Source organism: Papilio xuthus, unplaced genomic scaffold (genome assembly GCF_000836235.2).
Source record: "Papilio xuthus unplaced genomic scaffold, Pxut_1.1 DF826159.1, whole genome shotgun sequence".
Taxonomy (NCBI): domain Eukaryota; kingdom Metazoa; phylum Arthropoda; class Insecta; order Lepidoptera; family Papilionidae; genus Papilio; species Papilio xuthus.
The window spans coordinates 215,850-231,283 of NW_013532490.1; the positions used below are offsets into that span (position 1 = coordinate 215,850).

General features: G+C 33.0%; 1 protein-coding gene and 1 long non-coding RNA gene across 2 annotated transcripts; both read left to right on the forward strand.

The window, feature by feature from the left end:
• Positions 1-7,831: 7,831 nt before the first annotated feature.
• LOC106123061 (uncharacterized) lies at positions 7,832-8,819 on the forward strand. Its single transcript, XM_013319195.1, has 2 exons — positions 7,832-8,146; positions 8,238-8,819. Exons 1-2 carry the CDS (start codon positions 7,832-7,834, stop codon positions 8,436-8,438), a joined length of 516 nt encoding a protein of 171 aa, XP_013174649.1. The 3' UTR covers positions 8,439-8,819.
• Positions 8,820-8,853: 34 nt separating this feature from the next.
• LOC106123106 (uncharacterized) lies at positions 8,854-13,439 on the forward strand. Its single transcript, XR_001228144.1, has 4 exons — positions 8,854-9,731; positions 10,210-10,295; positions 12,295-12,355; positions 13,294-13,439. It is a non-coding gene; the product is annotated as an uncharacterized LOC106123106 (long non-coding RNA).
• The last annotated feature ends 1,995 nt before the right edge of the window (positions 13,440-15,434 follow it).

The window sequence follows — 15,434 nt, forward strand, 5'->3', positions numbered from 1 at the left end:
AAAGAGTAAAGATTTGTTTGTTTGTTTTTTGAATTGAATAGGCTCCGAAACTACTGAACCGATATGTAAAATATTTCACTGTTATGAAGCTACACTATCCACGAGTGATAGGCTTTACTTATTACTAAATATTTTTTTAATTCAGCACGGACATAGTCGCGACCAAATGTTATCTTACTAATCTTACTAATATTATAAATGCGAATGTTTGGATGGATGGATGTTCGTTTGAAGGTATCTCCGAAACGGCTGAATGCATCTCGCTGTAATTTCGCATAGATGTAGAACATAGTCTGGAAGAACATATAGGCTACTACTTAAGCCTTTCTTAATCCCGCGCGGTCGCAGTCGCGAGCTACAGCTAATATGTAATAGAATATAAAGTTATTAATGTAGGTAAAATAACGTAGTTATTTTCGTAATCTATAAATAATTAGATCGGAAATAAAGCAATTTAGGACATATCTTTAATGAGCGATCGCCTACACACCACGCACGAAATGTTACAGATTAATAAACTGTACTAGAAGTGTCAGACAGAAATTCGTTCTATTTTAGTAGCTTTGCCCTGCTGTTTTCCAACACCTTCATAATATACTTTCTGCTTGACTTCTATGCGATATAGTGTTAAATAGCTTAAAACATTAAACCTTTTTAAAGTCGTCTTTCTTCTAGTTTAGTCTCAGAATGAGAAATAAACACTAAAGGCTTCCCATAGTGACCAACTGTAAGGGACATTTACATTAATTAGGTCTACAGTGCTTAAAGATTTACGACTGATATAAAAATATAAGATAGAACATTAAAAGCGTACTTTAATATGCCACATCTAGACGTTAAGTACCTTTGTACGTCATACTCGACAGCCGTGTATTTTAGGCTCTCTCAATAATTTGTGTGGGCCGAGGAGGTATATATTGTAGGATCCCGAGGGATCGGCTTTCAGTACTCCCGGCGCTCTTTGCACGCTACGGTCTCTAATTAAAAAGTTATTCAACTAGAAAATTAATTTCGTAGACTTACAGTGTAACTTACGGTGTAGGACCTTTAAATAAAGGGTAAGGGTTAAACTTAGACTATTTTTTTTAATTTTATATTTGTATTGTTTAAATAACAATTATTAGTAACCTATGTGTTCTTTCAGACTATGTTATATACACATATGCCAAATTTCATCGAAATCCATTCAGCCGTTCTGACGATACCTTTTAAGAAACATCCATCCTTCCATCCATACATCTGTGGTATATTATTCGTGTGTTGAAAATAAAATATTCAAATAATTTATACTTTGTTCGAATTAAAAGTGTAAGGAAATTAAACAATTGTAAATCAAATAAAATATTCTGTGGATTTCCACTTTGCTAAAATTAAACTTAAAACTCGACCCGTAAGAGTACTTTAACAAGTAAAGAGAAATCTCGTCGTCAACATTTACCTACAATGTAACAAATAATAAATTTTACAGCTTCTCTGAAAACTGTAATTGACACAATTTATAAAATATCAGCTGAATTTGAAGATTTTTCTTTCTTCTATCTTTGAAAATTCTATATAATTATATAATCCATACTGTAGCATTCGTTGTGCTATATTTGGCTCGTTCACGTACCGACACGTGTTGCCGGCTCAAAGGTCTGACATCGACTGACGTCCCCTCTCTCCGGCATGTACTTATGGCGTGTACGCTCGAGACAAACAACACTACGTTTATGCATACACTACATCCCTTCCTTTTTTTAATATATTTAATCTTGCTAAGTATAGGTACTTGTATTCTAAAACTATCAATTAATGGAATACAAGTATACATGAAATTCAATATCCTTAGTTTCTCTACACTTCTACATGTATATCCATTTTGTAAGTTTAATAAACTTAGATTCAATAACAATTTTCTATAAATTCAATTAATAATTATTTTCACAACTACTGCATAGATATTTGTTACCATCCTATACTTTTCTTCCATGTTTCCATTATTTCTTCCTTCTATATGCTCCACTTCCTTCCATTCGTTATTTAGAACGCGCCAGTGTCCCTCAATTCTTTTTAAATAAACTTATTTTCGTCTTGAGATTTGTCACGTTAAAATATTCCGAACTTCAATATCGCCATCAATACCTGTCTCTAAGGTATGGGAAGCAGGATTTTAATTGACGCTTACTTTGTTATCTTTGTGTAAATTATTAATGTCGAAGCCAAATATTTTGCTAAAAAGTAATGTTTAATAATTTACAGTACTTAAAAGTACTTAACAGTTTGAATGTATCCTAGGCGTGATAATTTACGCTAGTAGTAACAATAAAATTTTACTCTCTACTATGAATGTTATGAGTGCATCTCTACAGTGGTAGACACAGTACTAGTTGGTTGAAACACCAAAAGCTGTAACTGATTGTGTGACCATTTAGCTTGTTTACTTTTTAATTTTCAAATGTAACTGTGCCCACGACTTCGCTCGTACGAAATACTGACTTGGATAGCATTTCAATCACTTAGGCTAATCACTTAATATTATTAAGTTTTATACTGAAACATATTAAACCCACAAAATACTCGCACAAACTTCACATATTCCAATACATCAAAATCAGTCCATGACAATGGTCCCAGGCTCCTGTCCATCAATGTACCAAACCTCATCCAAATTGGCCCAGCAGTTCCCGCTTGAAAGGAGGTCAGATAGACAGACAGACAGATGAAGCCACCCTCGCATCAATAAGAATGTTCTGTCCCTATATCATGGAATAGTCAATGATAATTTTCTTTTTCTAATACATAACCTGAAAATGACTAACTTACTATGTTAACAATTTAATGTTTCTTCTTCTTCAAAGATGTTACATTTTCTATTGAATGAAGGTTTCAAAAGTCAAGACTTATACCTTTTTTATTTTTAATTACCAAATTTATTTCCCAGCTTATTTGAGATCTTTCAACCCACAACACAAAGTCACTAACGGTATTTAATTATGTCGAACTTTATTTTTAACTTGATGGACAATATTTAAATGCCACTATAAAGTTATCAATTTATCAGATGTTCAACCTATGTAACAATGAATTGCTAATGACTACTCTGAACATAGTAAAAGTCTTTTCCAATATACTCGTAACATTAATAAACATAAAGAGACAAACTCTTTGTCCCTTCTTTTCACAGGTCAGCAAATGAACTTGTCATTGCCGTTTATTTTCTAATGTTATTTACAATCAAACAGGTAGCTATTTCTGTATGAAAATAGTTAAGTTTTTTGTAGAACTAAGGGATAGCATTTTATTCCACAATCGTTTCAGTTATTCAGCTTATAATAATCCAAATGGAATGCCATTTAAAAGTAAAATTATATATTATGTCAACAAGATCTCTTTGATTTTAAACACACTTTTAGGCGGTGTGCTAAAGTCGTTTAAATAAATCGATAGTGCGAATTTGGTTCAATATTTCATAAATCGGTGTTTCGACTCCCTAAATTGAGTTTAAAACCGTTAAAACTTAATTCAAGTTGACTCACCAATTTTTTGCGGGTTATTGATAACAAAATCCAGCTTCAACATACCCCGACTGCGACTAGTATGTCCTCAGCGAGGAGTTGCCTTAACAGCGACTTTTACAATGATTTCCTCCATGACTTGGTCCAATAATTATGCTATAAATAAAGCTATTTCAGAAAGAAAACATTAACCTTTATTTCTTCTATTTTACGGCAACTGTAGCATGTCATTATCAAAGAAAAACACGTTTCCGCTCTTATTTTTTACCAAATTAGAGCAATAAAATCAATTTCAGATGTATTTTAAATACAGAGTCATCTATCGCCGGAAGCGGAACTACTTATCTGTTTCACAATTATTGAATCGAAATTCGTTTAGTGCACAGTACATCACGAGATTTGAACTTACATATACTCGTAGTTAATAGTATATCTGGAACCTTCACCAATCCAGCATTAGCCACGGATTCGTTAATAAAGCCAATTATGATGACTTTAGCAACTGACAATATCATATTAGAAATTGTATGCGTTATACATTTTGTAAATATTATAACAAAACGTGACTAATAGTCAATCACATTTTATATCATATTGTACTACGTATTTTGTAGTAAGGTGCTTATAACAGGGTTAAAAGAATTACTTCTCAAAAAGACAAAGGAATAGTCACTTACTTGAAAACAAAATCGTACAATGTACATAATATAGTCGCCATTGATTTGACTTAAAATTACTTTACTTTTTTACAAAAATCTAAAATGTATTCAGCTAGCTTAGATTTAAATTGATTAAATGAACTTACATTTATAAAGATGACAGTAACAACTTATAAAGCTGTACTCCTTCGTATGTTATACACATATCTCTTTCCACTCACTTTCGGCACAACAATTAACTTGCTCGCCGAGTGCTGCGTTTATAAATCTGTAACTTTACAAGCGACATGTTATTGATGATTTGTTTTGTTGATGATTTTTCTAATTATAAAACATGTACTGTAGGCATATAGTTGATTAATAGTCATTATTTTGATTTTATTGTAGATAATGTATTTCCTCTCACCTTAATTTAGTTACCTCTCACCTTAATTTAGTTAACAGTTTGCCTCACAGAAATTTTAGCTTTTAACTTCTTACCACTCGTAATATCAATTTATCGATTAGGGTTTCAATCTTCTTAATTTATGTACTTGACAACTTTTCAGGCTGTAAATAAACTTATCGATTTAACGATTAGATGATCTAACCAATTTAATGGTCAGCTGTGCTGCTTTCATGTCTGTAAGACATGACTGATCTAACCAATTTAATGGTCCGCTATGCAGCTTTCATGTTTGCAAGACATGAATCATCTAACCAATTTAATGGTCAGCCGTAGTGATTTTATACTTGTAACACTTCAATGATCTAACCAATTTAATGGTCAGCCGTGGTTCTTTTATATCTGCAAGACATCAATGATCTAACCAATTTAATGGTCAGCTATGCAGTTTTCATACTTGTAAGACATGAATCATCCAACCAATTTAATGGTCAGCCGTGGTGCTTTTATACCTGTAACAATTCAATGATCTAACCAATTTAATGGTCAGCCGTACTCTGTAGACAAGTGCGAAAGTTCTTCTTCTTCGTCGTTACAGTCTTGTCAGACTGGTGGTGGTCATCAAGTATCAGTGACCCGCTTTACCAGACGCTGCCTTTTTAGTACATTGGGTGGTCCAAGGTATCTTCAGCATTCTTCTCCAGCACCACATTTCGAGCACGTCTATCTTCTTTTTCTCACTCTCTCGTAGGGTCCACGTTTCGGACGCATAAAGGAATATGGAGAATACAAGCGATCGTACAAGCCGAGTTCTTTTTTTCTTTGCATTCTTTGCAATTTTTCCATCGCTGACACTTTATTGGAGGTGACTGTACCTATGTTATTGAAGTTATGTACACATAAGGTTGACCGAGATTAATATCGCCGAATGCTATTATCCATCTACACACTATTTGTCAACCATAGGTCGAAGACAGTCTTAAAAATGCATTTGATTATTGTTTTTGGTCGAAATTATGACAATATATGTATATGTCGTGGATATACTACCCTCGTAGTAATGTTTATTTTATCATTGTAAATGTTCGATATTTTCTTTTCTTAATCATTATTCATTTCCTGCTTCATCAATAGACCGGAATTAATTTGTCGCTTGCACATGTATTTCGATGTGACATCGTAGTTCACTTTGTAGTTAACAACTTAGACGGACGAGCACAGCAATGAATCTGTTTTTCTGATAGTCAAATATTGTGATCTTATTTCGATATTCAATTGGTTAAGTTTACATTCCGAACCGTTTTTAAAACATTCACGGCTGGGAACAACTTAAGGCCACGTTTTACAAATAACTATCATATGTAAACAGAGAAGATTGTTGCTATTTTTTGGCAATTCATTACCTACTATTTTTTTTTTTGTAAGGTAAGGCAAAATAATTTAAACAATACTCTCGTCCATCAATTACTGAAATGTTATTTTTTTTTCACACTGGTCTTCTCTTTCCTTTTTTTTTCAAATACAATTTATTTCCGTACTCACGGTTTTATCCTCGTCGCCAATGTAGCATTCGTTGTGCTATATTTGGCTCGTTCACGTACCGACACGTGTTGCCGGCTCAAAGGTCTGACATCGACTGACGTCCCCTCTCTCCGGCATGTACTTATGGCGTGTACGCTCGAGACAAACAACACTACGTTTATGCATACACTACACATACAATTTAACACTTAACGAACATTTTGTTTGAACTATTCATGTAAATTATAGTTCAAAAGTTAATTAAAAAAACATGAATCTGTTTTTTAAATTGTTCTTATGTTTTGCCTTTTTAAAGTATTACCAACTACAGACAATCACTTGTACAAATGACGACAAATTCCTTGCTACTTTATCATCATCATCAGGTCACTATACGTCCCCACTGGGACGCTCGGAGTCTACCCTAAGTTAGGGGCCATAGTCTACCACGCTGGCCCACTGCGAATTGGTTGACACACATATCTTTTAAATTTCTTCCCAGATTTAGCAGGTTGCATTAGCACGTTTTCCTTCAATATAACATAGGATAAATGTACATATGTATATCGAAAATCACATCGGTACATGGCGGGATTCGAACCCAAGATTACAAGTCAAGTGCTTTAACCCCTGAGCCATCGGATGGAATCAAGACATATATATCAAGGAATAAATTCACACCAGTGTAGGCCTACTCCATTAAGTTATGACGTAGGTTAGACGAAGTTATCACTCAAAGTTATTATAATAAAAGCTTTTATCTTAACTAAAAATAAGCATAATTAATAAAATTGTATCGTCTGTATGTTACATAGAAAAAAACATTTAGAAAACATGATTGATAATTCGTTACTTTCTTTATAATATTAGTATTAATTAATTAGTAATGACTGTTGATTTTATTCCAAGTTCTAAGTTCTATTTAATATGAAAAACGCGCAAATAGTCTTTATGGTTTGAAATACCGGAGAAAACATTTCCCTGTCCGGAAATGAAGGTAGTTCCCTCCCAGGTCGTAAGTTAACAACTTGTTAGAGAATGATGAAGTCATTTGTTGATACATTTTAGGATTAATTTCAGCTTATGTTTATTATTTTATAGTTTCAGACAGACTTTTGTAGTTTTAGATAAGTAATTAGAATTACTGTGTTTAATAAAAAAACTTTTTAATAAGAGGGAAATCGGTAAAATATATTATACCTAATAATGAAGTTGGATAGACAAACTCGTTAGAAATAATTAAAGGAGAGGCTTGTATTACTCAATCTGTGAGCTAATAAAATATACACAAGTTTTTTATTAACGTAATTAATGGTTCTATCTTCTCAACCCAATTCTCTGATCTTATTTTATTACCAAAAGTTTGAAAACACTTGTTAAAATAAGGTTTTAATAAAGCCAGTATAAATTAACTTAAGTCGTTATTGGTGCCCTTTTAAATATAATGTGATTTATAAAGGAATCTAAATTTAGACTTTCTTAGTTTTTTGTTAATACTTTTTTCTCGTAGATCTCTCTCAAAGTTACTGGTTCCAGTGAACAACTGCTGCTACATTTTGTTCTACAACTTCGAAACCGTTCAATTTTATTTCCCGCCAACGTAATGTACTTTGGTCTCTATGTTTCATCATTAAGTCCTGGGCCAATTCAGGAATCTCTACTCTAACCTCACAAGGTTTCTTGACGAGATTTGTTTTGTATGCAGGCATCGAGATGTCCCGAGGGCGCGGTGCCGATGGCGCGGGCTGAGCGCGCTCGGCTAGGCGCCCATGCGCGCCTGGCTGCTTGTGTGTGCGGCGCTCGCGCTCGCGCCGGGCCGGCCGCGCGCCGCCAGCGCCACGCCCGCCGCGACCGCCGCGCCCCCTGCGCCACCTGCGCACACGGCGCACACGGCGCACTCGACTCACACAGCGCATACAGCGCACACTTCGCACTTAGCGACCATTACGCACACTACGCACGACTCGCAGACTGCGCACTCCGCGCACCAAGCGCACTCTGCGCACTCAGAACACAGTGCGCACCCGCACACCCTCGCGGATCCCGCGCGACTCGACCACATCAAGACACAAATACTCGCAAAGGTAATATTTATATATTCAGTTAAATAATGCTAGCCTTCATTAGCTTCATTGTCTCTTACTTCTACAGTGTGATTGTGTGTTGTTGTTGCAGCTGGGGCTGCGCACGAGACCGCGGCCGCTGGGCGCGCCGCCACGGGACGTGGTGCGGCAAATCCTGGCGCGCGCCGCCGACACGCACACGGAGCGCCCACCAGAAGAAGACCACAGTATGCGAGAGATCATCGCTATTGCACATAGAGGTTTGAACATCCTGCAAACAATACAACAAACAAAAGTTCACAAATCAAGTTGATAAAGGTTACACCCATCTTGGTATACTTGCTAACACTATATTTGATCTGGCACAATTTTCATTGAATTTTGTACCTAATATTAATCAAGTTCTGTCTACAGATAGTGGCTGAATAAAATCAGAAATACTAATAACCTCACCCAGTTTAGTCATTATATTTCAATCTTCGATAAATTTCGTAACTTCATCTAATTTCTTGATTAAATAATTACTGAGATTTACTTAATATATCTTCTTTAGTCAACGTTTTCATCAAACAACGTAAATTAATAGACCGTGAGACTCTATTTAAATCCCCATTCGCCTACAATTCCTTACTATAGTTCATTATCAGATAATTTATTTTACTGATGACCGTTTTAAATTATCATATGTTCGTATAAAACTCATCCCTTTTCCCTCCAGCCTTTTTACAAGAAAATAGATTTCTTTCCACGTTCCTTATGTATTTTTCTTACAAATGGATAAGTTCTTTTTCATAATTTCAGTTACCCGACCGTTTCCATTGTAGTCGTAATGTATATTAGTAGAATGGACATGTTTTAGATTTTGTCAAATCATCGTCTGCTGTTCAGACGTCTGCTACATTTGGGGCAGAGTTGAATTTATTTTCGCTGTCATTTTCTTAAACGAGCAATCCTTGATCTACTTTATGCCGAGAAATGAATAAGTTTGCTGATCATATTTTAACTTTTACTGTTATTTATTATTTAGTTATTCAATTGTTTTTTTCGCTGTAACCAACTTTATTTTTTTTAATGTTTATTCCACGTTCCTTTGTTAATGCCCATTGAATAACTGGCTGGTTCTTCATTGGGTATTATAACTTTTTGTGTTACTATTGCAGTTTTGTTTTACGATTTCCAAAAATGCATAACCATTTTATTATCTATTCGTTTAGTTTCAGTTCTATTTTCGACTTTATTTTCTATAGTATAAAGATTATTTTGGAAACTGCTACCGTTGGAAAGTTTCTCGCGTTATATTCACTCGTAAAGTAGAACTTATTCAGCCGCTCTCTGAAATCCCAGGCCATGAACAAGTTATTTTTAAAACTGGATTTAAAGTTTTATTATATGTTAGACCTATGTACGGCGAAATGACTCACTATTTTTTCTAGACTAGACTTAAATTAACAAGTACTTAAAAGTTCATTGTTTTCAACATGTGTGTTAATTTACATTTAGGTATATAAAACATCCTGTACGTTTTATTTCTATGTTTTATAGAGTATGATTTCAGATTAGAATGACAGGAACAAAAACAAACTCTTCATCCACGAAGATCTTGAAGGTAAGATATTGTACTTTTATACGTAGATTAAAACACTATAAACGTCGCTAAATTCGCTACAAAATAATTATTTTTCGATGCAAAAAGCATTATATCCTTTACAATTTTTTCCCTCATTTTTATGAACAACAGTAGATAAATATAAAACATAATAAAATGAAACATATTTTCAAATTCATGAAACATCGTATACAATCGTAAATCAGCTATCATTTCATTCAGTTTATTCCTTGTACGAATATAAATAGGACCGTAAAAACTTACCCGTCCTATGCTATGCAAATTAACGCAATTTTGAACCTTATTTAGTTGTGTTAAAACATATTTTTATAACGGCATGATAATGACTTTTAAAATGTTTCTGTATAAAGTAACATTTCAAATATTAGAAAAGCAAACACATTCATCAGACGAAACTACGAATTAGCTAGCGCTTCAAGCCTGTATTCTACTGTTAAAATTTTAAATTTTTTTTCAGATATTTTTGTATGTTGCTATTATCAACGTCGGTGTGGAATATAATATAGGATACATCGTCAGTAGATTCGACTTTTATATATAGGGGTAAGTTCCATTTAATAATTTATTTTTAACCCTTAATTCGATGGTGTTCAGTGTGACGAACAACTAATTAAAAAAATCTACTGAATTAGTTTAGAGAAAATTATGTAAGTATGACTTTACTTAAAAAGAACTGATTTTTTTGCTACAAAAAATTTCGTCGAATTTAGGGTTAAACGTACTCTAAAAATTCCAATTCTTGAATCTTCTAAAAGTGGAAAATTTTCCCAAAACTATTTATCCAACGATATAACAATTTACATGAATGCATTTGGTTGAATCCCATGCAATTATGTTTGTAAGTTTGTATGTTGTAAGTGGTATAATTCTGGCAGAGTTAAGCTCTCACAATGATGGCGGTTGAGTCTTACGTAACGCCTACATTTGGGAGGCAGCCAAACTTCAGGGGGTGACCATGCACGCATCTATACCAGAATAGTGTTGCTGTTTAAATTTACTTTGCCCTAAATATTGAGAAATAAAAAAAAACTTAAAAAGTGTATTAATTACAAGCTAAAACATACTTTTTTTATAACCACGTCAACGTTCTAAAACATGTATTTAACTAAAAAGTTTCTAACTGTAGTTTTGGAGTATTACAGATTAAGTCTAAATCTCTTCCCTAAATAATGCAAATATGCATAGCAATATTTTAGTACTTGTTAAAATTGATCCAGTCATTTAGGCTCTACGCCGTTACGAATAAATTTACATACAGACGAGCACAAACATATTATATATTCATATATAACTGTCAGTTTGATAAAAAACATAAATCTTAGTAATGTTTTTTACATTTCCATACAATTAAAAATATCAAATACATTAATTCCGAACAAAGCTGTACGAAGTGAGTGTATCCTTAAAAGCTCCGCAACAGAAATATGCGCAGGGAAGCTCGCCAAGTCCTGCACAATTTATATACATGCATTTTAACTGCAAAGCAATGTAACTGGAAAATAATTACTGTTTTAAAAACAACATCCTTCTGCAAACGATTAATTTACAACTTGTATTTAAATAATATATAACTAAGTAACTAGAGTTTAATTTAAAATATTATAAAAGTAAAAATTATTTCTCGCATAGACAGCAAGACTTAGGTCACTAGACTTAGGACTAAGGACTAAGTCAAAACTCACGTAGTTTCTAAATTATAAAATAAAATAGTGGATATACATAGATAAGAAATAAAATATTGGCGTATGATAAAAAGCTAGTGCAACAGCTAGTCAGTAATAAGTATGAAAAAATAATAAATGCATCATCAGTTTTTCTCAACCAACAAACAGAACTTTGTAACCATCAGCATAGGGTGTGGCGCGAGTGCTAGCGTAATCCATACATCAATATAAAAGCGACGTTATTGCAGCGAAAAATCCCTTTATCTTCGCCCATTAAATTCGCCAACAGTGAGACTCCGACTTTACAATATCTTTTCGCATTCTTCAATTGTCGTATATCAAAATTATGCCTCTCGGGAGGCAATAAAATTTTAAAGTTAAATTTTGTCGCGTCGCCTATTGGAATAATATGAAATGCGCAGTACGTCTGCCCACCATGCTGCGCAATTGCTTTTGTTAAACTATAGTACAGTTTGAATGTATCTTGATACTTTGAACAGGCAAAACTGTGACGCAATAATGGTTAAAGATGATGCAAGAATTGGAATAGAAATAATAACTAAAATCTTTATTAAAGCTAGATTATTTTATTATCATACTACTAGCTGTCGTCCGCGACTCCGTTCGCGCGGAATTAAAAAATAATATAATCAGTAGTCCATGTGTTCTTCCAGACTATATTTTTTATGTATGCCAAATTTCATCGAGATCCGTTTAACCGTTATGGAGATACCTTCAAACATCCATCCATCCATCCATCTATCCATTCATTCATCCATCTAAACTTTCGCATTTATTATATTACTATCATAGCTGTTATAGTAAATAATTTTAAGGAAACTAGAAAAAAAATTAAAGAGTTTGCTTTCCATTTTCAGATACACCGTAAGCGTAGATGTCGCCACATGCAATTCGAGGAAAGAAGTGAGAAATAAAAGGGTAAATGTAGACTCAATTTCCAGTTTTCACAACTAAAAATTACATTCAAAAACATGTTATGTCTATTTTTAAGACATTTACTGATGATAACATGTTTTTGTACAGTGGAAACACAACAACGGTAGTACAATAAGCATTTGGTCAATGAACTTTACATTTATTTCTTGCAAGTGCCATTTTCTCGTCTCTAAATCGTAGTCAGATTATAATATATAAATATAAAAATATTTATTTATAGTAACTACATTTATGTTTATCTCTTGTTTATGTTAACAGTTTTTTTTTTATTTTAAAAATGTTTTTTTACTACAACTATTGGTAACCTCGTACAGTAATCAACTGAGCTAAAATAAACTTATATAAAAATGGCTAAACACTTACGTATATTCGTCCGGTGGCGGCACCGACTAGTTTCGAGCCCATGGGCCCTTTATCAGGGTGAGTGGGACTGATATTATTTCGCGGACGCGGCCCGTCGCTCACAGAGCACCACTCCCAATCACCCTGATGAAGGGCCCCCGATGGGCTTTAAACTAGTCGGTGCCGCCACCAGACGAATATACGTGAGTGTGTTTGTATATAAGTTTATTATAATGTCTCACGAAAGTTTGAATAATTTGAGTTGAAACATTAGTTTTTGAAAGAAATTAAACTTTTAAAGTATTTGATGTTTGCTTTTATCTATTTTAGTTTTTCAATAATAATGTTTTCCAATTTTAACGCTTATATTTATCCTTTTATGGCTAATTTAATGTTGAAAACCATAAAAATATATATTTATCCTTTTTATAGTTTTTGATGAAGTAATCAACATCTTGCTTACTTGTATCAGAATTAAAAACAACTAGTTGTTGTTATTTGAAATCCTAAGGTCCGTAAACTTTGGTGACTCATTATTACAAGAAAGTGTAATGATATATAACTCTGTTTGTAAATAGGACCCCTACGGGCGTTTGACCTCCTATCACCGAGGACTATAAAACGGACAATGATCCTACAAGTCAATACATTTAATAAAGGTTTAAGCAATCAACATAGTAGTCATTTTAATTAACTTAGAGAAAGATTAAGTGCAGAAAAAAATTAAGAGAGAAATATTAATTATAAAATTTTGTATTTACTTATTTTGACTTAGATTTCGTTGTGTTTTTATTAGTAAGAAGTGAGACAGTTGTTTTCATAGACTTGAATTTAATTAAAAATGTATTTGAGAATCGAAAACAAAATTTAACAGGATTTAAAAGTATGAAATAGGGTTTGCTTAAAATACGGTCTGAAAAAAATCTTCATATAACATCAAAATGTAATTTTATAAATAAATATGTTTTAAAATATTTTTTGTTTTTATTTCGTTAGTTTACATCTTTCTTTTATTATTATTTGTTACGAAAATATGTTACTATTTAATGAAATAAGATTAATAATTTAACAAAATAAGTGCAAACACACTGCGTAGTTTACCTTCACTCATTATCTTAGTGACCTTTGTAACAACGATTATTATTGTAGCTTGTTTGTTTTCTTGATAGTTGTAGGTACTTGGGATACAAAGAGTGAACCATCTAAATCAAACTGTATGTTTAACTGTGCCCGCGACTTCGCTTGCCTGATATACTGTCTTCTGTTAGCATTTAAACTTGTTTTACTTAAACTTATTAAAAATTAGCTGTCGCCCGCAACTACGTCCGCGCGAAATTTAAAAAAAAAACTCAATTTGTAGCCTATGTGTTCTCCCATACTATGTTATACATCTATGAGAAATTTCATCGAGATACATACAACCGTTGCTTCTAACAAACTTTCATCAATCCATCCATACATTCGTATTTATAATATAAGTAAGATATCGCATAAGGAGTAAAGATCTTGTTACAATTTTTTATCTTAAATACTAGTTCGTAATGTGTTGGTATGACAACAATGAACTGTCACACAAGGCTTAAGTGTTATCTAGTAATTTTAGATTCAGAAAGTCACTCCACAGATTGGAACTTAGTCGTCTTTTTGGCCTTATTACGAGTTAAATTGTGCTAAAAATTTAGAGAACTTTATAGAGCTTCATTAAAGTGTATTTGAGTCAGAAATTGATCGTTTTCCGCGACTTTAATTGGCAATAGATAGATAAATTGTCAACTTTGCCCTCAACTACAATGTTACAATGTAAAATCTAAATCGTTGCAATTCGTTATCAACACATGACGGATGCGCTCGCGCACGTGTAAACTATGAATGATGAAAAACTGATTGATTTCATAAGTGACATAATAGTATAATGCGATTTTATCCACTTTATATTCATAATTAAAAATTATTTATTTAAAATTTCATAAATCTAAGTTTAAAAGTATGAATTTGTTTTTTTTTTCTTCTATACTAATAATAAAAAAGATAAGATTTATTTGCTTGTTTTTTCTTTGTACTGGCCAAATTACTAAACCGATTTGAGAAATTCATACGCTATTGGGAAGCTATACTATCCCTGAGTTCTATAGGCTATTATATCTTACTAGATTTTTAAATTCCGAGTGGATAAAGTCACGGGAACAGCCTATAATAATCCTTTGAAAATTCATAAACACATTATATCTATCATCATCATCATCAGCTCACTACACGTCCCCACCGAGGGACTCGGAGCCTACCCTAAGTTAAGGGTGACTAGGCCATAGTCATTATATCTATACAATATACATAATAATATGATATACTATATTTAAGTAAAACTTACGCAAATTATCTAGAATAGTGTTTTCGATATCACAGTCCTAGCAAAGTTTTTTATGAAACTCGCACCTTTATACCTGCGCTTAGTACATCCTTTACTTCTTAAAGTAATAAAGTCAATTCAAAGAAAAATTTGAAAAGCGTTTAGTTGCAGTTTAGCTGATAATCTTTAAATTAGTATTAACAGTTGTGTTTTGTTTTGTTTTCTAACCAATTCTATTGTTGAAGTCTTTGTTAAAGCCGAAAGCCTTAAACCCATAGATGAAACAAACAATTAAAAATAAATACTCAATTTTTTTTCTTACATTTTTACGTGAAACGAAAATATTTTACCTATTTTTAAAGGAATTTCGCG